A 22786-nucleotide genomic window follows, 5' to 3' on the forward strand; every position below is an offset into this window, starting at 1 on the left:
AGGTGGTGTCATAAAGCAGTAAACTCAGCACAAACGCTTCTACTGCCAAGTCGTGTGTGTGTGTAAAGTGAGGACAATCAGTCCTCGGACTCTGGAGACTGAAAAGGCCTACAGCAATCCAAGGCTTAACAGCCAGGCCTCAACAAATAGCACTAATCCTCTGAGGCTCTCGGAAACACTGAAAGAGGAACAGGAGAGATTGCAGAGACTACAATTCCCAGAATGCTCAATGGGGAAAATGAAGTGAGTGTAGCAGTGTATTCTGGATTGTGTATTTCGAGTAGGGCTGAATAAGGCCACTCCTACCCCTCCCCCAAGGCACGCCTACCCCCTCCTTCTAAGGTTCTCAAAGGCCGTCGGTAGTTGTAGTTTTGCCAAACTTAGGGGGCTTATAATTGTAAGCGAGAAGGCCGAGAGGCCTGACGGGATTTGTAGTCTGCGGCCTCGGTGGACGCGCACGCGCAGCAGAGGCCGGGGCGGGGCCGCGGCACTGCAGTGAAAGCCGAGGCAGCGGGCAGGCGAGCAGGGGGCGGGCGGACATCTTGGGATCCGGAGAGTGGCCAGGCTGGCTGAGCAGGGGCCTGCGGACACCAGGTGAGTTCGGGATCTAGGTGTACGGGGTGAAGGAGGACGCCTGCCTGGCTGCCCAGCTTTGCTCTTCCCTGCACTGCGCTACGCGGAAAGCAGTCCACACCCGGGAGTGGCCTCAGCCTTCAGAACCGGGAGGGAGCTGACGGCGGGGCGGGGGCGCCCGGGGCGCGGTTGCAGGACGGGCGCTGAGCGGTGCCCTCCACCTGACCCGCCCGGAGCTTCCCGTGAGAAGGGGACCCTACTGGAATCCTCCCAGAGCAGGGATGCCCCGCGGCGGCCCCCTCCCTAGGATCGCGACAACCCCCTACCCCGTGTCGCCTCCTCTCGGCGCAAGAACAAGCTTCCCACCCTGCGGCACCCCCTCCTCGCAGTTGAGTGACAGCCCCCGCACTCCCTGGAACCATCTTTACCCGCGACGTCCTCTTCCCCAGGGCGAAAAGCCCACCACCCTCGCCTGCTTCTACACCCAGCTTTCTCTTATTCACCACTACTAGTCTCTCCCTGCCTTTTTTTCCTCTTTAAAGCCTTGACTTTTGATATACTGGAAACTCTCTCCTCCAGGTGCCCCCACCATACCTGTTGCCACTGTGGGCTCACCTGAGTATACTGCCTGGCTGTTGCTGTCAGTCTGTCCCTTAACTAAATATGCCATTCCTGTCCTGGGCCCCACCTCTGTTTCTCTGATGCCCTGAGCTCCCTACCACTTGATACCTGTGAACTTGGTTCTTTGCCCAGGGCTCTACCTCCATTTTGCGCTTCCTCTCCCAGTCTCTTTGGGACTGAGGAATGGGATGTGTCCACCACCTTGAGAGACTTCTCACGCAGTCTGGGAGACCTTGACTGCCACAGTAATAGGCTTTATTTTCCAGTTTAGCAAAGTCTGCTAAACTGCCCCCTGTGAAATTAACACCAGGGCTAATCCAGGAAATCTAGAACTAAATTAACCCTTTTTCTCGTTGCAAACAGTCTAATTTAGTTTGACCCAAATAATTTGGATAATTCAGGGATTCTGCCCCTCGTTTACAGGCACTCGGGTCAGAAGTGAATTATGCTGTGGGTCTGGAATCACAGAATTTCAGCTGGAAGGATCTCCTGATTTTTATGAACCTGCACCCACCTCGTTCCCCCACACCCCTGTATTTTCATTGCACTTGGAGCTGAGAGGGAGCCTCTCTTTTTAAAAGAGAGGTGGTCAAAAATAACTAATAAGCAGCTTGGGTCACTGAAGTGTAGTCTGTCAGGACTGGGGCCTTTCTACTCTGCTCTTTTGCCTGTTTATCTGACTGCCTGGGAGAGGCTGGAGCCACACTCCTGGGTCCGTGTCAGGGCCTAAGGCCTCCCTTCTCTTCCTCCCCACACCCTGCACACCCTTTCCTGGAATGTTTAGACTTCTGTGAATTAGAGAGCTGGAGGTTCGGGCCCTGCTGCCTTCTCTGAAGGGTAGTGGAGCCTGAGGAACTGGGCGCTCCTAAAGCTTTGCCTGGGGGCCCCAGGCCTGAACCAGCTGGAGTAATTCCTACCACCATTCCTGCAACCACAGGCAGGCCTTCACGGTGACTCACCCGCTAGAGCGAGTGAGAGTCTGCACAGGAAGGGGCCTTGCTGAACTCAGCACTGTGAAAGGGGGGAGGGGGCTACTCTGGGCTCAGCCCCAGAAAAGGGGCGGGGGGGGGGTGTCAAAATGGCCTTAGAATCCTGGGCCTAAGTCCCTCTCCCTTTTCTCCCTTCCAGTATGGGATAAACAGGAACTGGAGCCTGCCTAAGGGGAGGGGCATGCCTGGGAGGGCTGCAGGGTCACTTGCTGGAGGATCAAGTCAGAAAAAAAGCCCAGCCAGTGACCTGCACAGCCCCACAGGGGACATTGGCAGGGGTTCTGAGACCTTCCCTTACCCTGCCCCCCCCCCCCCATCCTAGGTCTGTTCTCAGAGCGATGGGCCGCGGAGACTGAGCTGCCGCCATGATTGGAGGCTTATTCATCTATAATCACAAGGGGGAGGTGCTCATCTCCCGAGTCTACCGAGATGACATCGGGTGAGTCCCCTGGCTGAGCCCCCTGGCTGAGCCAGCTGCGCCCCCACCCCCACCCTCCTCCCCAGCATGCAGGACCAGGTCTCTTTCTCCCAGAGGCTTGATTGGGACTGCCCCCACCCCTTGCTCCATCCTGGAAGCTCAGCTAATACAGCCTGGTTCCCATTAGGTCTGGTGGTATTGGCCAGGCAGCCAGTTGCTGGCTGCTTGGTGGGACCTGTGAAAAGGCAGGCCCCCCACAGTCTCAGGAACTCCTGCCCTTCCTGCCTCCTGTTTGCTGTAGTGACAGACCTGGTTGCTGGAGCTGAGTGCTTTTGGCCGGGCAGATTGATCCCTCCTTTGAGGAGAAGGGAGATCTGTCTCCAGCGGGTGGAGTCAGTGGTCAGGCTGGTGGTACTAATCCACCTAAGTCTTGCTCTCACAAGCCCATCTCATGGTGAGAGTCTTCACTGGACTCTTGAAAGCCTCTCCCTTGCTCAGGAGTCAGGCTGCTGACTCAGCTGTTTTCAGTTCCTCTGGGCCACTCCTGGAGGAGAGGTGGTGAGCAAGCCTGAGGCACTCTCCAGGTCACTGAGGGATGAGCAGGGAGGCTGTGCTGCCTTTCTGGCCTATCAGAGCAGCCTGGGAACAGCCCCTTGTCCTGTGTGCCTCAGACCTCTGTAAGGAGGCACAGCCTCACTTCTCGTTCTGCCCCACCCTGCATGCCACTGCTGTTCCCTGACAGAGGGGACTTATTCCAGCCTCAGCGGCTCTAACGAGATTAGGCTCCTTTGGTTCATGCTTTCCTGTTTTTCATCCTGGAATTGCTTAGAATAGACAGTCAGAGATGGGCCTGCTACAGCGGCTCCCAGTTTCTTGGCTAATGGGCTGGCCTGGCCTTTGTGGCTGTTTGTCCGTTGGCTGGTGGTGGGGCATGGGCTAGAGTTGTGGCAGTGCCTGGCTTGCATATACCCACCCACACCCCACTCCCACCCTGATGGACCTGGTTAAGCCAAGGCCAGGGCATACACCGTCTTGCATGCCTTGCTGTGCTCTCCACCCCTTGCCTGTTGCCCGTCTGCTTCCACCTCATGGTGGGTGCTGCCTACCCCAGTGTGTTGTGTGTCTAATCCTCTCTCTCGTTGCTGTCACTCTCCTCTTCTTGCTGGCGTCATTTCTCTCATCCCATCTCATTGGCTGCCATAGCAATAGGTAAGCGGCGTGATAAGCTGCTGCCCAGGCACAGGTGGGTGGGGGATCCTGCCCCCCCCCCGGCCCCCGCATCGTTGTTCTGTTCATCCTTTTTCATCCCTGAACTTGCCCTGGAATTGGATCCTGGACAAGAATGGGGTGGCCCAGCTCCATGGCCCCTCGGCTTTTCCCTCAGTAGATTAGAGCCTTCTCTGAAGTCATGCTGGCTTTGTCTAACTTCTGGAGGAGCCAGCCTTCCCCACTGGTGGGATCACTAGTGGAAAGACTGGAGAAGCAGCAGCGTCTTTTTCTCATCTGGGCCTGGAGCTTACTGAGAAGCTATAGAGGTGGCAGCAGGAAAACTGGAGCCAGGCCTGGAAATCAGGAACATACTTCTCTAAACCTGATGGACCTCACTTTATTGTGGTTATATCTGCCGTCCCGTCATTGCCACCTGACTTCCCTGTCTCTCGTGGCCTTCAGATATCAGCCTAGCTCTGGCCCTCCCCCACCCCGTGCCCCCACTGGGAGGAGTCCTAGGGAACCGCCCCAACGGTTTAGGCATTGGCTTTAGAGTGCGTGCCAGACTTCAGCAGAGAGGGGGGTGGCTGTTTGTTAGCTGTGGTTGATCCCTGTGGAGTGAGGTTTGCCCATGTACTGAGCAGCCTCTGTGCACCCTTTTCTCTCAGGAGGAACGCAGTGGACGCCTTTCGGGTCAATGTTATCCATGCCCGGCAGCAGGTGCGCAGCCCCGTCACCAACATTGCTCGCACCAGTTTCTTCCATGTTAAGCGGTCCAACATCTGGCTGGCAGCTGTCACCAAGCAGAATGTCAATGCTGCCATGGTCTTCGAATTCCTCTATAAGATGTGTGACGTGATGGCTGCCTACTTTGGCAAGATCAGCGAAGAGAACATCAAGAACAATTTTGTGCTCATATATGAGCTGCTGGATGGTGAGGCTGGCGGGGCAGTGGGTCTAGGGTGGGGATGCACCTGCTGGGGCCTGGCCTGGAGGTGGGAGCAGGTCTGAGGCTCCAGTGCCCTCTGAACTTCCTTTCCTGACTACCTGGTATTTTGAGCTCTGAGGAAGACAGTCCAAATCCAGAACTAAAGGCTGATCTGAAGTGAATACAAAAATAGGCTAGCGAGTGGAGGTAGGGGAAGACCAAAAGGTCTTTTGGTGGCTGGTCTTCCTGCAGTTCAGTTAAGCACGTTTCATCCTCTTATCTTTGTGGTTTGGGCCTTACTACACTGACTCTCCTCCCAGCTTTCCATCTCAACAGCTGCCTCAGAGCCTGGACAAGGGTGAGATATTATAGGCCCCTCCGGGCGCATTGTTACTTCTCTTCCTCTGTAGCGTATGATTTAAGTGAACAGAGTCCTTTCATCTTTCCAACATCTCTGTCTTTAAGGGCTAAGGGCTTCTTGACCTCTCACTTACTGGCCGTGCGACTCTTCTGCTGCTTTTTCTATTTGAAAAAAACGTGATATTTTCATTGTTTTCTTATAAAGCACAAATCCTAGAGTAAATGCTAAAACTTTGCTGCAGATGATGCCTAAATGTCTTTTGGAGCTCTGCTGGCCAGATATATCCAGGCCAGGGGAGGGATTGGCGCAAAGGAGCCTTCCGCTTTTTCTAGGAGCTGACGGCTCCCTTCCTTTTGCAGAGATCCTAGACTTTGGCTACCCACAGAACTCAGAGACAGGCGCACTGAAAACCTTCATCACCCAGCAGGGCATCAAGAGCCAGGTACTCAAATTGTATAGGCTGTAGTCAGGGTGGAGCCCAACCTCCCTTCATCCCCGCTGGCCCCCAAGCCTTGTCTGAGCTGACTCATGAGCCTGCCCCTGACAGGAAGTGCTGGCCTGAGCCTTCTGCCATGACCGCAGGCCTCTTTTGCTCTGTGTGGCCCTCTCCCACCCCTGGAGCTTGCCAACTCAGCATCTCTGTTACTGGGGATACAGCTCAAGCAGTTTCCTTCTACACTGGGGGAAGGGGGGGTGTGGACTGCTCTGGAGGCTTGGTATTCCTCAGGAGGAGAGAGCTTGGGCCCTCTTCTAGGATCCAGGCCTCATAGCCTTCTCCTTCTTTTCTGCCTGCCTCTTCCCATCTGCGCCCCTCTGCTGCTTCCTGTGGGCACCATGTTGGCCCTGTGTTCTCCAGCATCAGGTAAGCTGTTCCCTCAGCTTCCACCCTTGCAGCTTTGCTCAGTTTTCTCCAGGCCCTGCCCCATGGGGGAAGATGGGTCACAGGGTGGGGACTAGAAGGGAGAGGGGATGAGGGTGGAGTGGGGATGGAGACAAGTGGATCGAAGGGGGAGAGGAGTGAGGCCTTGCTGTTTGTCTCTATCCCCCATGTAGACAAAAGAAGAGCAGTCTCAGATCACCAGCCAGGTGACCGGGCAGATTGGCTGGCGGCGGGAGGGCATCAAGTATCGCCGGAACGAGCTCTTCCTGGATGTGCTGGAGAGTGTGAACCTCCTCATGTCCCCACAGGGTGAGGGCCCTCTCGTGATGAAGCAGGATGGGGGCCAGGGCAGGATATTGGTCCTGACTCAGCTGCTCCTGTTTATCTGTCCATCACCAGGGCAGGTGCTGAGCGCCCATGTGTCAGGCCGGGTGGTGATGAAGAGCTACCTGAGTGGCATGCCCGAGTGCAAGTTTGGGATGAATGACAAGATTGTCATTGAGAAGCAGGGCAAAGGCACAGCTGATGAAACAAGCAAGAGGTGCCTGAGGCAGGGGAGCTGGTGGGAGAGGGTGGACCTTGGAGGGCTGAGCAGAGCCTGGTGAATCACAAGTTCCTTCTGGATTTCATTTTTGCAGTAATGCAAACTCCCTCTTCCTAAGGGTGTGCTTGGCTTGGTTGCTCTTGGTATCTGTGTTAAGAGAGATGAGGGGATTGTCCTCATCCTACTCAGAGTAAGCCCCTTTGTTTGATCCCAAGGACCAAGATTCTTCTGTACATACTGATGGCCCCTGCCCAGTGTGCCTGAAACTTTTGGGTTCCAAGCAGCACAGCTCTCAAAAGATGAGTTTGCAAAGCTCCCACTCATCCATAACTCTGGGACAGGGACCCGCAAGTCAGAAAGCTGCATTCTGACAGCTTTCCATAGATTACAGTGCACGCCTGTCCAGGCTCTGGCAGCCTTTTGGGGTGGGCTAATCTCCCAGCCCGACTCTCTCATGCCAGTCTCTTGTACCAATGAGGAGACCTTCTGTCCCTGCTTGCAGCGGGAAGCAATCAATTGCCATTGATGACTGTACCTTCCACCAGTGTGTGCGACTCAGCAAGTTTGACTCGGAGCGCAGCATCAGCTTCATCCCACCAGATGGAGAATTTGAGCTCATGAGGTGCCATTGGGGTGTGAGGAGCAGGGGTTGCTGTTGGCAGAGATGGGGGGAGAGGGAGGAGAACAGGCTCTGCTGTGCCAACCTGAAGGTCTCACACCCCTAAAGGTATCGCACCACCAAGGACATCATCCTTCCTTTCCGAGTGATCCCGCTAGTTCGGGAAGTGGGACGCACCAAGCTGGAGGTCAAGGTGGTCATTAAGTCCAACTTCAAGCCCTCGCTACTGGCTCAGAAGATTGAGGTGAGGATAAGGGACTTGGGGAGGAGGAAGCACTTGTCTCCAGGAATAAAGGGAGCTGATGGCAGGGTTTGACAGAGCTCCCTGACAGGTGTGTCACTTCTAGGTGAGGATCCCAACCCCACTGAACACCAGTGGGGTGCAGGTGATCTGCATGAAGGGGAAGGCCAAGTACAAGGCCAGCGAGAACGCCATCGTGTGGAAGTGAGTCTTTCCTTCATGAGGCCACAGCAGGGCTCAAGATGCCTTGGTGTACCCTCTTGTTAAGTTTCACCTTTCGTCCTGTGAGTGTGTGTGTGTATGGAACGGGGGTGACTGCTTCTCCAGGAGCCTTTGCTTGTGTTCTCACCTCTTATACCTCTGTGTAAGTGTGCACATGCCTGCACTGGGGTGCATGCATGCATGCATTTATTAAGATTCTTTAACATTTCCCTATTTGCCCTTGTAATACCTCTGTGAAGTAGAGAGCAAGGGATAGCATGGCCATGTATCTAAGCAGAAACTGTGTGCAGCCCACAGTGCTAAAGGAATAACAGGCCCAAGGTTTCATAGCAAGAGGTTATCAGAGTCCTCACCACATTTCCTTGCCCTAGCACCTCCCACAAGCTCCTGGGTTCTCTTCCCTGCCACCCCCCAACCTCCCCAAAGGGGCAACCCCCCTTGAAGCTCCTCCAGGCTACCAGGGCCCCTGTGTTCCCAGGATCAAGCGCATGGCAGGCATGAAGGAATCACAGATCAGCGCTGAGATTGAGCTGCTGCCCACCAACGACAAGAAGAAATGGGCTCGACCCCCCATTTCAATGAACTTTGAGGTATGGCAGAGAAGGGGCCTAGAGCCATGGCAGGGTGTGCTAGGAAAGACTTTAGAGATCATTCAGATCAACCTCTGCACCTACCACCTTGCAGACGAGGAAACTGAGGCCCAGAGAGAAGTGATTTCAATTCACAGACCCATTCCTTCCCGCCTTAGGCCTCCTACTAGAAATTGCTATTCACACCGACAAAAATCTTTGACTTCCTTTGGCTTCTCATAAAACAATTCTTAGGGAAAACTGAAATAGCTTGCATGCCAGGTAAGACACAGTTTACAGACAGGAAAATGAGCTGACTTTGCTTTGTGCACGTTAGACATGTAATTTTTTCCACCTTATTGTTTAAGTCCATAATATTGAGCAGGATAAGTATGTTCTAAGGCAGGTCTTTGGTTGCTGCCACCTGCTGATTAAAGGAATTGATTCAAGTCCTCACAGGCAGGGCCTGACTTCAAACCCAAATGATTGCTAGTTACTCCTGGATATGCTTTCTTCCTTAGTAACCTCTTAGAGGACCCCTCACCACCCCAGCTTCCTTCAGCTTCTTTTAGGGTCCCAATCATTCAGACACCTGTAGTAGAGAGATGAGGTAGGGCAAGGCTATGGAACTTCCCGGAGGAGAGCGGCAGTGAAAGGAAGGCCACATTCCTAACTGGAGCTGTCCCTTGCCCAGGTGCCATTCGCGCCTTCTGGCCTCAAGGTGCGCTACTTGAAGGTGTTTGAACCGAAGCTGAACTACAGCGACCACGACGTCATCAAATGGGTGCGCTACATTGGCCGCAGCGGCATTTATGAGACCCGCTGCTAGCTGCCTAGTGGCAGCTAGCCCGCCTCCCCACCCACCCTCTTCCACGGGTCTGGGTGCCCTTGGCCACTACACGTCAGTGTCTCCTCCCTCCTGCTTTGCTGCCTTCCCTTTGCACCAGCCCCTGCGTCTAGGTCTGGACCAACCACGTTGTGAGCGGGACTGTCGGAGCAGTCCCTGGGCTCCCTGGGCAGGGTGGTTTCTGAGGCTCTTGCTCCTCCGTCCATCTGCCTGCCCCAGCCCCGTGCCAGGCTCTGAGTTCTGCGACCAAAGCCAGGTGGGCCCCATCCCCTCCCCTCCCCTGTGGCCACATCTCTCTGGAGTGGGAGGGTCGGCTGCCCCTCACCTCGGAGCTCCCCCAAAGGCCAGTAACGGATCCCCAGCCCTCAATTCCTACTCTGCTTTGGGATAGTGTGAGCTTCATTTTGTACACGTGTGACTTCGTCCAGTTACAAACCTAATAAACTCTGTAGAATGGAGTTGCTGGCTAAATGTTGAAGTGGAAGGTACATGGGGAGGGGGTCTGGTGGGACTGCTGCTCCCCTGTCTTACTTGGCCTGCCAGGAGTAGAATTTTCTATTCCAAACTCTTTTTTGTCTCAATTGTTACGTCCCTCAGGGCCATCTAAGCTCCTGACAGGTGTTAGCCCCAGGTCTCCCATCTCCTCTGAGAAAATAGCCTCAAGGACAAGAAGCCCCACCTGGCCCCGGTTCCCTGAGGGTAGAGATTCTTTCCTTAAAATCATTCTCAGCTTTAGGCAGGTATTTTTCTAATTAGCAGAGATTAAGCAAGGTTTACATTTGGTCTTTCCAGCCATCCTTAGAAACTGACCTCTTAATTCCATCCTCTTCTCAGTTACTCAGGCTTCACAGACCTCAGTGGGTGGGTTGCAAAAAGGGAAAAATGACTCTTCCCAGGCCTCTTAGAAAATTCCTCCCTCTGTGCCTCCCCTTCTCCATAGAATTGTATGGTGAGCGAGTCCCTGAGGGGAGTGCTTCATATTCTGCTGATGTGTTGGAGCAGATAAAGATTTGCCATCACTGGTTTTCCCTTGCTTGGTCTCAACCTTTTTTTTTTTTTTTTTTTTTAAAGAGGGCTTGAGTTTTAGCTCAGTTTTGTTTTTAAAATTTATTTATTTATTTATTTATTTATTTCGGGCTGTGCTGGGTCTTCGTTTCTGTGCGAGGGCTTTCTCTAGTTGCAGAGAGCGGAGGCCACTCTTCATCGCGGTGCGCGGGCCTCTCACTATCGCGGCCTCTCTTGTTGCGGAGCACAGGCTCCAGGCGCGCAGGCTCAGTAGTTGTGGCTCACGGGCCCAGCTGCACCGCGGCATGTGGGATCTTCCCAGATCAGGGCTCGAACCCGTGTCCCCTGCACTAGCAGGCAGATTCTCAACCACTGCGCCACCAGGGAAGCCCGGTCTCAACCTTTTTAAACCAAAAACATCTATTAAGAGAAAATATATAATGAACTCCCATGTCGCATCCTGGTGGTTCAACTTGTCATCTCCTTAATATCACATCCAGCCTGTGTTCGTGCTTAATCCAAGTGTCCTACAAAAATTTTCACAATTTACATCTGGATCCAAACAAGGTCCATTGTGACTGGTGAATGCTTCTTAAATCTTAAAAATCACAGGTTCTCCCTTAGCTCTTGCAGTGTTGAAGAAACCAAATAGTTCTGTAGTTTCTCCATCAGAATTACTTTCCCTGTGTTTCATATGAAATGGAAATAACAGGATTGACTCCTCACCATGTCAAAAGGATGGATAACGTTGTGACTTTAGGTGACAATTTTAGAGCCCAGTTGGAAGAATATTCACATTAAATGTGAAGCAGTAGCATCATCAGGGTACGAAGAAGTCTGCTTTGGGTGTAGGTAGGGAATAAATAGTAGTGAATTTACCCAGACCTTGTCGATCTGGTTTTCTTGCCCTGTGGCGGTCAGTGAGGCAGTGCCTGGGGGTGGTGGGAGGACGTAATTCGCTTAAGTCAGCTGAGCTGTCAAGTGTGAGAGGACTGAGTGCAGGTCGCGGGCGGGCTGGCTACCTGACCAAGACAAGCAGCCCGTAGGGCCAGCGAACCGGAACAAAACCCGCGGCTGCACAGAATGGCGCCAGGGGCTTCTAAGAGCTCAGGCACCAGCGTGAGTCAGCAAAGCTCTCGGCGGGCTCCAAAATGGACCCGGACAGGCGCGCAGCGGCTGACGCGCCTCAAGGGAGAGTACAGAATCAAGCAAGGCCGAAGTGCTTTATCAACCGCCCTTCTCGGGAGGTTCCCAGATAAACCGCGAGCTTCCCTGCACCCAGCCCCCGCCGCCGGCAGGATCTCCACCTCCCAGAAGGCAGCGAGAACCGCACGTGTGGCTAATTTTTTAGTGGAAAGGGTTGCGCAAGCGCAGAGAGTGTGGCTCAGCGTAGACTCTGAGCGGCGCTTGCGCACCGTTCCTCCAGCTCCGTTCACCCCGCCCGCCGGGCTCTGCGAACTCCGCGCCTTTCTTACGTCACCGTTTCGCATGCGCTTTGGAAGGAAGGGTGTGATTTCGGGGGCGGGCAGGGGGCGGGCTTTGGCCGAGGTCTCACGGCGACTGCGCGGACGGGAGCCCGACTGGAACATGGCGACTTGCGCTGAAATCCTGCGGAGCGAGTTCCCCGAAATTGACGGACAGGTCTTCGACTACGTGACGGGTGAGCCGAACCGAATCAACGCGCTGGGGATGCCGAAGTGGTAGTCAGAGGGGGAGTACTAAGGGAGGGCAGTGCCGGGGACCGCTGCTAGGCCTCTCCTCTGCGTGACCTCTTGGCCCGAGGGCCAGTTGGGTCTGGAGCCCGGACTGGGGCCGCGGTACGGGGATTAAAACTGCTTGTATGTCCACTCTACCTGGTATTTTCCTCGTCTTGCCACGCCCGCCCTAGGCGTCTTGCACAGCGGCAGTGCGGACTTCGAGTCTGTGGATGACCTGGTGGAAGCTGTGGGGGAACTGTTGCAAGAGGTGTCCGGGGACAGCAAGGATGACGCGGGCATCAGGGCCGTGTGCCAGCGCATGTACAACACTCTGCGCCTGTACGTGCCAGGGCAGGGGGATTCGTGGGGGAGGTGGGAGGGCGGACGGTCAGGAGACGAGATGTGAGGGAGGAAGGTCTGATGGCCACAGAGCTTTCTCCTCCACTTCTGACTCTTTGCTTTCTATCCCTACCCTCAAGGACTGAGCCACAGACCCAGGGAAACAGCCAGGTGCTACTAGACGCCCCCATCCAGTTGTCAAAGATAACAGAGAACTACGGTGAGAGTGAGGGAAGATTGAACTAGCTGCCCTATGTCCTTTTCTTGGCCTCCACCCCCTAGCCACCTGCCCCCTGGAGCTCAGAACTCTTGGTACCTCTGTTCCACAGAACAAGGTTTTAGGAGCTAGTTGATGTCTTTACTGAGGGCAGATGAGCCTATTAATAAAGGGATTAGGATTGGAGAGTTCTCTAAGCTCTTGGGTGTGGTAGGAAGCATATCGGCCTTGCAGCTGGACAGTCTTGGGTTCACTCCCCAATTTTGCGACTTACTAACCAACTGCATGATTTTGTAAGAGTTGCCTGTCTGCTCCCAGTCTCTGTATCCTTAATCTGTGAATTGAGTTTTTGTTTTGTTTTTAAGTGTTGGGAGGATGATATTTATCTCCAGGATTTGTAAGGCTTTCCTTTAAATGTATGTTTCTGTGTTTAGTTTGTGTTAGTTACTCAAAATGTTAGTTTCCCTTCCCTTAGGGAGAAGGTGACAGCTTTTCTTATCGCTTACAGACTGTGGCACCAAACTTCCAGGCCTGCTAAAGAGGGAACAGTCCTCGGTGAGGAGGGGGAGGAGGAAGAAAAGGAGAGGGCTGTATCTGTGGTGGGAGTGGGAGTTGCTTGTCTCTAAATATTGGAGTATCTTTCTGGGGGATTTCTGATTGTCTTTTCCTGAGTCTCCGAGCCTACACCCTAGGATGAAATGGTTGTGTTTGGACCCTTAGACAGTGAATGCAAAGAAGCTAGAGAAAGCTGAGGCTCGACTGAAGGCAAAGCAGGAGAAGCGCTCAGAGAAGGACACACTCAAGACCAGCAGCCCTCTGTGAGTTTAGTGAGAAAGGCTGAGAAGAGAGCAGAGCAGTCTCTATTGGGATGGAAGGGGGCTTGGGAGTGCTAAAAGCCATCCATTTCTCCCTTTAAAAGAGTTTTGGAAGAGGCATCAGCCAGCCAGGCAGGCAGCAGAAAGGAGAGTCGGTTGGAATCATCTGGCAAGAACAAATCCTACGATGTGCGAATTGAGAACTTTGATGTATCTTTTGGCGATAGGTGAGGGAGTGGCAGTGGGGGAGTGGGGGTGACATTTTTCTTTTTCCAGTTAAAGGAGAATTAGGAGAGGTGAAATGGGGCTAAAAATAGTTAGGTTTCTGTTGTTAAACTTGCTGTGCAACTACCTCTAGAGTACCCTTTGTCTCCTTCCTACTACCTCTGCAGGGTACTGCTGGCTGGAGCAGATGTGAACCTGGCATGGGGCCGCCGCTATGGGCTGGTGGGTCGGAATGGACTAGGGAAGACGACGCTGCTGAAGATGCTGGCCACCCGGAGCCTGCGGGTTCCAGCCCACATTTCCCTGCTGCACGTGGAGCAGGAGGTTGCTGGAGACGACACCCCTGCCCTGCAGAGTGTGCTGGAGAGTGATACTGTGCGAGAAGATCTCCTGCGTCGGGAGCGGGAGCTCAGCGCCCAGATTGCTGCTGGCAGGTGAGGGCTCCTGGCGAGGGATTGACCAGCAGCAGCTGTGCTTCACAGAGTGCCTGCCGTGCTGGCACAGTCCACAATTCGTGTGCCCATCCTAGTAGGCAGCAGAGCTTAGAACTTGGCACTGTGGGGCTGTAAATCCCTTGTTCCTGGCACAGTGCCCATTGCCCTCACCGCCATGAGCAAGTCCTTCCTGTGCTCTGTTCCTGTCCCAGCAACAAGGCAGCCAGTGGCCTGCTTTGCAACTGTCCTGGGGTGCAGGATATACTAGTAGACTGCGCCCACTCAGGCTGATTGCTCTTCCCCCATTCGTAGGGCCGAGGGCTCAGAAGCTGCACAGCTGGCAGAAATCTATGCCAAGTTGGAGGAGATTGAGGCTGACAAAGCACCTGCCAGGTATTTAAAATTCCCTTCCTTTCTTCAGATTTCATCTTTCCCTTCTGTTACCTATTCCAACCAGGTTCTTTAATTTCTTCATTTCTAGAGCATCAGTCATTCTTGCTGGGCTTGGCTTTACCCCCAAAATGCAGCAGCAGCCCACCCGGTGAGTGGCCCTTACCATTCTTGGCTCTGAACACTGTTGGCTCTGCCTCTGCCTGTTCTCGTGAACACTCGCCCTTGTGATGCAGCTCTGTCTCTCTTTAGGGAGTTCTCAGGTGGCTGGAGGATGAGACTGGCCCTCGCCCGGGCTCTGTTTGCTAGGTGAGTCTCCTGGGCCTGTGTATGGATACTGTGGAGAATGGGCTTGGCTCTTGCAGGGTGGCAACAAGTCGCTGACCTAAAACCTCAAGCCTTGCATTCTTCTTTTCCACAGGCCAGATCTGCTGCTGTTAGATGGTGAGTTTGAAATGGGGCACCCTGACTTTGGGGTGCAAAAGTGTGCCATCATCCAAGTTCCCAGTTCTCTAGCCCTTCTATCCCAAACGTGTCCTCCTCCACTTTTCCAGAACCCACAAACATGCTGGATGTAAGGGCCATCCTGTGGCTGGAGAATTACCTGCAGGTGAGTGCCTACAGGTGCTGGAGTAAGTCTGGGAAAGGTCTGCCTCCAAGACCGTTGGGGTCTGGGAGCTGACTGCCCTCCCAAACTGGGCCTGCCATCCTGTGACCCCCCCCCTCAGACGTGGCCCTCCACAATCCTGGTCGTCTCCCACGACCGCAACTTCCTGAATGCCATAGCCACAGACATCATCCACCTGCACAGCCAACGGCTGGATGGTTACCGGGGAGACTTTGAGACCTTCATCAAGAGCAAGCAGGAGCGGCTGCTCAATCAGCAGCGTGAATATGAGGCCCAGCAGCAGTATCGCCAGCATATCCAGGTGTGGGAGCAGGCGGGGCTGGGGACCTGTCCCATCCCATGGGTATTAGAGTTGCAGGGAGTGAGGGAGCTGAACAGTACCTGAACTCATCCACCTTCAGGTTTTCATTGACCGGTTTCGCTACAACGCCAACAGAGCCTCTCAAGTGCAGAGTAAACTCAAGATGCTGGAGAAGCTGTGAGTACTGTGTCTCTGACCAGGCTTTGACTCATGTCTCTTATTTGCTTCCCTCATTTTGTAGGCCACCCCTTGCCCTCCCACTCTAGATCTCCCCTTTTCTACAAACCAACTTTAATTTCCTCCCCTGCAGGAAGGCAGGGTATTCTGTTACTGCTCTTGGAGAGTTAATCTTTCCCCCAGGCCTAGGCAACTATCAGTCTACTTTCTGTCTGTATATATTTGCTAATTCTGGACATTTCGTATAAATGGAATTGTACATGTGACCTTTTCTGTCTGGCTTCTTTCGCTTAACATAATGTTTTCGAGGTTCATTGTGTCGGAGCATGGATTAGTGCTTCACTCCTCTTTATGACCAGGTAATATTCTGTTGTAGGGATAGTCCACATTTTGTTTGTTGACTCATCAGGTGGTAGACATTTGGATTATTTCCCCTTTTTGGCTCTTACGAATAATGCTACTATGAACATTTGTGTACAAATTTTTGTGTGGACATGTGTTTTCTATTCTCTTGGGTACATACCTAGGAGTGGAATTGCTGGGTTACATGGTAATTCTATGTTTAAATTTTTGAGGAACTGCCAAACTTTTTATTTTATTTTATTATTATTATTATTTATTTATTTATTTTTGGCTCCATTGGGTCTTCGTTGCTGCATGTGGGCTTTCTCTAGTTGTGGCGAGCAGGGGCTACTCTTCGTTGCGGTGCGTGGGCTTCTCATTGTGGTGGCTTCTCTTGTTGCAGAGCACGGGCTCTAGGTGCGCGGGCTTCAGTAGTGTGGCACGTGGGCTCAGTAGTTGCGCCTCGCGGGCTCTAGAGCGCAGGCTCAGTAGTTGTGGCGCACAGGCTTAGTTGCTCCGCAGCATGTGAGATCTTCCCGGACCAGGGCTCAAACCGTGTCCCCTGCATTGGCAGGCGGATTCTTAACCACTGTGCCACCAGGGAAGCCCTCCAAACTGTTTTTAAAAGCAGCTGCACCATTTTACATTCCAACCAGCAATGTATGAGGGTTCCAATTTCTCTGCCTTCTTGCCAACACTTATTATCTGTCTTTCGAATTTTAGCCATCTTAGTGGGTGTCAAGTGATATCTCATTGTGATCTTGATTTGTATTTCCTTAATGACTAATGGTGTTGAGCATTGGAGGTTTTTTTAATTGAGGTACAGCTGATATGCAGTATTATATAAGTTTCACGTGTACAGCATAGTGATTCACAATATTTAAAGGTTACATTTCATTTATAGTTATTGTATAATATCGGCGGTATTCTCTGTGTTGTGTCATATATTCTTGTAGCTTATTTATTTTATACATAGTAGTTTGTATCTCTTAATCCTCTACCCAATCTTGCCCCTCCACCCCTTTCCTCTCCCCAGTGTTAACCACTAGTTTGTTCTCTATATCTGTGAGTCTGTTTCTTTTTTGTTATATTCAGTAGCTTTATTTTTTCGATTCCACCTATAAGTGATACCATACAGTATTTTTTTTTCTCTGCCTTATTTCACTTAGCATAATATTCTTCAAGTCCATCCATGTTGTTACAGATGACAAAATTTTATTCTTTTTTTGTGGCTGAGTCGTTTTCCATTATGTGTGTGTGTGTGTGTGTGTGTGCATTCATCTGTGGATGTGCAGACACATAGGTTGCTTCTGTATCTTGGCTGTTGTAAACAATACTGCTGTGAACATTGGGGTGCATGTATCTTTTCGAATTAGTGTTTTCATTTTTTTCGGATACATACCCAGGAAAGCATTGGAGGTTTAATCTTGAAGCAACATTTCTGGATGTGCTGGTGGTAGGGGAGCTTAAAATCATAAGGCTTAGGATTTTGTGACCTTGTAACATACGTCACAGTATATTAACAGGGAGGACAAAAAAACTACCAAAAAAAGAATCGTATTTTTCCGGCATGTATATTACTTGTGTGATAAAAACAAATTTATTTTTTAAAGTCGTAAATCTAGTCTGTCTCCTCTCTCCTCAGACCGGAGCTGAAACCCGTGGACAAGGAGTTGGAGGTAGTGATGAAGTGAGTGCTGGGCCAGAGGGGCAGGTGGGGAAGCTCTTGTTTCTGGCTGCCCTCGTGCTCCTCACCCCCACCTCCTGCAGGTTCCCCGATGGGTTTGAGAAATTCTCACCACCAATTCTGCAGCTAGATGAGGTGGATTTCTACTACGACCCAAAGCATGTCATCTTCAGCCGTCTCTCCGTCTCTGCTGACCTTGAATCCCGCATCTGTGTGGTATCGTTGCTGTTTCTCTGTTTCGTGAGCTGGGACTGGGCTCTCCCACCCCTTATGTGGTGTGGATTGGCCACATGGCGGAGAAGGCCCCCCGGAGTAGGAGTCAGCGCCTGGGCTGAGGACTTTGCTGTACTTGTGCTGGCCCCTCCTCTAGCCTCACAGGGCCGCTCTGCGGCATAGATGGAGAGCCTGGCATGTGGTATTTTATAAATACTTAGAGCAGTACTTTGTCTTACTGGTCTCAGCTCTGAGTTTCCTCAAACTGTGGAACATAGAGGAGAGAGCATGGGCTTCAGGGTCAGACTTCGGATCCTAACTCTGCCATTTCCTAGCTTGGTTACTAAGCAGTCTCCTCATCCTTAAAATGGAGATAATGTCTAACTCACTTGGTTATTGGGAGAATTAATTCCCTTGCACTTAGTGGGTACTTGGGTATTGGTCCCTTTTACATCTTCCTTCATTTTTTTCTATAGTTCCTTAAAAATATTTTTTTAGTTGTTGGAGTCCCTGGGACTAGCTGAGACCCATTCTCATCTCCTGCCCTTCTGTATCCCGCACAAGGATGCTTGTTACATTCTCATGTTACTTTTTACAGGTTGGGGAGAATGGGGCTGGGAAGTCTACCATGTTGAAGCTCCTTATGGGGGATCTGGCACCTGTTCGGGGCATCAGACATGCTCACAGGTAGGGCCCACACCACTGCTCTCCAAACCCTCCTGTGCTGTAGCCACACTCTTTTATGGCCATTGCCCTCCATCCCCTCTCTCAACCTTACCATCTGCCTGCAGGAATCTGAAGATTGGCTATTTCAGCCAGCACCATGTGGAGCAGCTGGACCTGAATGTCAGTGCTGTGGAACTGCTGGCACGCAAGTTCCCCGGTGCGTCAGGGACTTGAGTTGGGGGAGGAGGGCCGGGCCTGACGCCTACAGCTAGGCCTACCTGGGGTTGCTGAGCAGCCCCCCGACTCTGGGTGTGAGGACATGTGCATTGGGGGTGGGGCTGGGGGGAACGTGAAGGGAGGGAGTTGGGCCGAGAACCCACACGGTGGGGTGGGGCCTGTTCCAGGACGGCCTGAGGAGGAATACCGTCACCAGCTGGGCCGGTATGGCATCTCTGGAGAACTGGCCGTGCGCCCTGTTGCCAGCTTGTCTGGGGGCCAGAAGAGCCGGGTGGCCTTTGCTCAGATGACCATGCCCTGGTGAGGCCTCCTTTTCAAGAGCTTTGCCCTCCCCTTTCCCATTCTTTCCTAATGGAAAATGATTGTCTTGCGTTCGTATCAGAGTTCCTTTTCTCCCAGCCCCTGCAACTGCCCACCTTCCTTTGTTCTGCCTTCCAGCCCCAACTTCTACATTCTGGATGAACCCACAAACCACCTGGATATGGAGACCATTGAGGCTCTGGGCCGCGCTCTCAACAGTTTCAGGGTGAGTGTGCCTTCACACTGCCCACTCCTTCCCAGGCCTCAGCACCCCTTAGGGGCCCCCCGAGTGCCCCCTGGTCTCCTGTCTTTCAGGGTGGTGTGATTCTGGTGTCCCACGATGAACGCTTCATCCGACTGGTGTGCCGAGAGCTGTGGGTGTGTGAAGCAGGCGGCGTCACCCGGGTCGAGGGGGGATTTGACCAGTACCGAGCTCTTCTCCAGGAACAGTTCCGCCGTGAGGGCTTCCTCTAGGGCCACCAAGCTGAGGACTGTGCCCAGGACATGGACTGGTCTCTCAGACCCCTGGGCCACCACGTAGGCAGCCATCTCCGGCCATGGACTTCCCCCGACTTTGGGGACAGCCTTATTCCTAAATCTCTCCTTTTGATTGGAGCATCCTCTTGTGCAACCCAGGGAGCCCCACCTAAGGGTCTTTGAGGACTGGTCTTCCAAGAGGAAGGGAGTCGGGGGTGCCCTCTGGGATTTTAGATTCTCCCCCACTGCCCCAGCTGCAACTGGGCTCTGAGTGGCCGCATGTAAATTAAATCTCCCTGCATCTTCCTCGCCTCGCCTCTGCTGCTCCCTGGCACGGGGCTACAGTGTTTGCCCACGGTTAAGGAGTGTAGGCTCTCTGATTTGGCATTTTCCTGTGGCATTTGTGTCGGTCATGTGGAGGAGGCCATGGCATTATCAGTGTTGCCCCTGGGCAGAGATGTCATTAAAGCCGCTGGGGGTCGGCCTTGCAGTGGACCAAGCTAGTGATGAAGGGCGGCGTATTACATCACTGCGGTGCTGTTCCCTCTGGCCCGGGTTCAGCCTCAGCTGAAGGGGTCTGGGTTCTGCTGTCTCAGCCCCACTGCTTGAGAGAGTAAACTGATTCTGTAACCTGGCCTCAAACATGGTTTGCCAATTGCTTTCTCCAGTGGTCTCTGGCCCAGGCTCACCCTTCTTCTCTGATCTGGACCCTTCAGGGCCAAAGAGAAACTGAGCAATTGTCTTTGTCCCCATTTTGCTTGGGTGGTTTCATGTTCTTTATTTTTCCCCTAACCACGTAGGAGGGGCCTGGGAAGTTGGGAATTGAGAATGGGGTCTGACGTGAAGAAAGAGAACCCTTTGGTTTCAAATTAACCAGTATTTAAACGGGGAGGGGAGTTGTTTAACAGAAGTAGTATGATTTATAAATACTTTTTCCCGGGTACGCAGCTGCTATATGTAACTGTGCAGAAGACACTAAAATAGAGACATTGCTTTGCTCCTAAAGACAGTGGAGAAACCAGTGTCAACAGAAGGAACTTGTTGGCTTCATGGAGAATTGTCGTCACAAAGCTCAACCAAGGAATCTTAGCCCAGCTGCTGAGGGTATGGTGGTATAGGTAGCCAGGGAGGAGACACCTGTTCAGGGGGAAAGGAGAATAAAGCCAGGAAGGCTCTGCACTGATGGACTGTGAAGCCAGCAGAAGGGTCACTGATCTTCCTGCCTCCTCAGCTTTCCTCTCAGGAGTCCTCAGGAGGTGTTCTTCCAGGCGCATCTGTGGCCACATGCATCCTGACAGTTCTGAGAGCCTTCTCACAGGCCCCATCACTCTCTTCCACCCTCAGATTTGCAGATGGGCCAGTTGGGGCTAGCTGGTGTAGGGTCTGTGCCTGCCTATTTGCCAGACTCTCAGCCCTTTCACCCCTTACAGGCTTGTGGTCCCTGTCTGAGTTCTCCCAATTCTTTTAGAGTCCCTGGAAGTGCTGCTGAAGGTTCTGTGGCAGAATCTGCTTCTTTGGAGGTGGCTTTGTGTATGAAGAGCACTGGAGTTTAATCTGTGATCGAATCCCAGCTCTATTACTGGTAGTAGAAGGGGTCACCTATATTAGCTGGGTAGCCACAACAAGTTGGCCTTTTTGAACACCTTCTCCTCGGCACCTACAGAGGCACTCAAATGGATTCCTCTGTGACCAGTCTATGATTTGGAGGACCATCATATGAAAAAGTAGTAAATTTTTTCTGAATGACTCCAGAGGTAGGCGAGTTTGGGCTCAAAAGAAGGAAAAACTATCTTAATAGTTGATGCTGCCTTCTGATAGTTCCTGGCCTCTGGGGCTGTTAGCCCCACCGCTCTCTAGAGAAGGGCTCTTATGGCCTCTAAGCTGGCTCCCAATTTTATGATTCCATTATATAAGAGCCTGTATATATGACAACACAGGCCTACTGCAGGCCTTCAGAAAGTTGGGATGAATGAATTACAGCAGTTGAGAAAGACCCTACAGTAAGTGTGTAAGGTGAATTTGGGGGGGTTAGAGGTGGGGAGTTGGGAGAAGTTGGTTGTCCTGATGGGTAGAAAATGAAGGCAGTGTCAGCCATGTCCACTCCAGAAAACACAGGGCAGAGAGAATGGAGGAATCTGACACACTGGGGGAAGCTACCCTTTCCACACTGTGGAGAGCCTGTCCAACCCCAGTCATTGGGAAGCTGTTTCTTCTACTGGAGCCTTAAAGCCAGTCAGGAGCTGGCCAGGTTAGAAGGCCTGTCTGCAGGGTCTTCATTGAAATCCTGCCGTCCCTGCTTCTGCTGGCCTTACCACACTCACCAGCACCTTCTCAGGCAACCTGGCTGGTCCCCTGTGGGAGGCAGAGTGCAGGGGTGCAGAAGGGTCATGGGTTCCTCCATACAAGTCTACAAGGCACTTGAAGGTGCCAGTCAGAGAACTGTTTATTTCAATGTGGAATTGCCATCTTGAGATTCGTCGGATGTAGACAACATTTAGGTAAGTTCTCACTGGTTTCCAGGCAAATTTTAGCCGAGTAGAGAAAGGGCTATTTACACTCACTGGCCATGCCCCAGTCTAGTTTGTCATTTAGAACATAACATCCTACTAAGAGCCACTCCCCAGGCCTGGGCCTGGCTCACCCACAGATGCAAACCAAACAACATCAACATCAGCGCGCCACAGCTCGGCACCAGCCTGGGTGTGCAGCCTGGATGTCGGAGTGTGGGAAATCCCACAGGGTCCACCTGGATTGATGGACTCCCCTCAACCCCGCCCCCCTCCAGGTGGGCTTCAGTGCACTTTGTGTGTCCCTCACTGTGAGCTGCTTGCCATTATTAGGGTTGTAGTTCCCACTTTGCCTTGATATCCTTGAAGGCCAGACCATGGCTTGCTCATCTTTTCATCTTCTGTCCCTGTCACGGGTTGGGTTTCCTGGGAAGCAGCTTGAAGAGGAGATTGGTATGTTTACTGGGGGGAGGTGCTCCCGATTGAGCAGAGGGAGAAGTTGAGTATTGATGCAGGCCCAATGAAGGCCTCAGTCAACCCCACATTCTGGAGCTGGCAGGGATCTTCTGAGTTGAGGCAATGGGTCCGGCCTTATTCCACTGAGTTGAACAGTCTCTGGATGCTGGCTGCCACCAGAAGGAGCTGTGAGGACATTGGGAGAGGAAGTTTCCTTCAGCTGAGGCAGTTACCCCTAAGTGGTGACAGCTGAGGACTTGCTGCCATCAGTCAGTGCTCGGCAAGTCCTTCATTCCCGAAAGCTCATCGCAGCAACCACTACTGTGCCTAGCACATAAAGAGGTGCTCAATAAAAATGCTTGAGAAGTGAATATTTGGGGGAAATTATTTGAGAAAAAGTAGGGAATGACATTGGAGAAGGAAAGCACAGAGGCAAGGAGACAAGCAGGCCATGACCGAAACCCAGCCCTAAGGATATGGGGTCAGAGCAGCGGAGGTGGAGGTGCAAAGCTTTGGGACATAAGCGACAGATTAAAGGGGCCAGGTTTTTTTTTTTTTTTCAAACGTCTCCTTGTTTTATAACAATGTTGAGGAAATAATGACAGTTAATAGTTATTGGGCTCTTGTTATGTAGTAGGCATCGTAGTAAGTG

General features: G+C 52.4%; 2 protein-coding genes across 7 annotated transcripts; both read left to right on the forward strand.

Annotated features, from left to right (window-relative positions):
• The first annotated feature begins 426 nt into the window (after positions 1-426).
• AP2M1 (adaptor related protein complex 2 subunit mu 1) lies at positions 427-9479 on the forward strand. Of its 4 annotated transcripts, XM_036851148.1 has the most exons (13): positions 475-594; positions 2506-2622; positions 3805-3810; positions 4479-4744; positions 5459-5541; positions 5956-5961; positions 6153-6288; positions 6379-6520; positions 7026-7145; positions 7251-7386; positions 7490-7587; positions 8084-8195; positions 8869-9479. In XM_036851148.1, the coding sequence occupies exons 2-13, from the start codon at positions 2549-2551 to the stop codon at positions 9001-9003; spliced, it is 1314 nt and encodes a 437-aa protein (XP_036707043.1). In that variant the 5' UTR covers positions 475-594; positions 2506-2548; the 3' UTR covers positions 9004-9479. The 4 variants fall into 4 exon arrangements, with proteins under 4 accessions (XP_036707044.1, XP_036707043.1, XP_036707045.1 ...); XM_036851149.1 differs by lacking the exon at positions 3805-3810 and having other exon boundaries at positions 427-594; XM_036851150.1 differs by lacking the exon at positions 5956-5961.
• A 2055-nt stretch (positions 9480-11534) lies between these two features.
• On the forward strand, positions 11535-19477 carry ABCF3 (ATP binding cassette subfamily F member 3). Of its 3 annotated transcripts, XM_036851082.1 has the most exons (21): positions 11535-11686; positions 11915-12062; positions 12203-12282; positions 12788-12834; positions 13000-13097; positions 13199-13321; positions 13487-13753; positions 14066-14146; positions 14235-14294; positions 14396-14452; positions 14565-14587; positions 14698-14753; positions 14872-15072; positions 15173-15249; positions 17237-17281; positions 17362-17494; positions 18090-18178; positions 18283-18374; positions 18562-18694; positions 18833-18920; positions 19010-19477. In XM_036851082.1, exons 1-21 carry the CDS (start codon positions 11614-11616, stop codon positions 19166-19168), a joined length of 2130 nt encoding a protein of 709 aa, XP_036706977.1. In that variant the 5' UTR covers positions 11535-11613; the 3' UTR covers positions 19169-19477. The 3 variants fall into 3 exon arrangements, with proteins under 3 accessions (XP_036706977.1, XP_036706978.1, XP_036706980.1); XM_036851083.1 differs by lacking the exon at positions 18562-18694 and having other exon boundaries at positions 19010-19150; XM_036851085.1 differs by lacking the exons at positions 11535-11686; positions 11915-12062; positions 12788-12834; positions 13000-13097; positions 13199-13321 and having other exon boundaries at positions 12209-12282.
• Positions 19478-22786: the final 3309 nt, after the last annotated feature.

The sequence above is a fragment of the Balaenoptera musculus genome, chromosome 4 (assembly GCF_009873245.2).
Source record: "Balaenoptera musculus isolate JJ_BM4_2016_0621 chromosome 4, mBalMus1.pri.v3, whole genome shotgun sequence".
NCBI classification, from domain to species: Eukaryota; Metazoa; Chordata; class Mammalia; order Artiodactyla; family Balaenopteridae; genus Balaenoptera; species Balaenoptera musculus.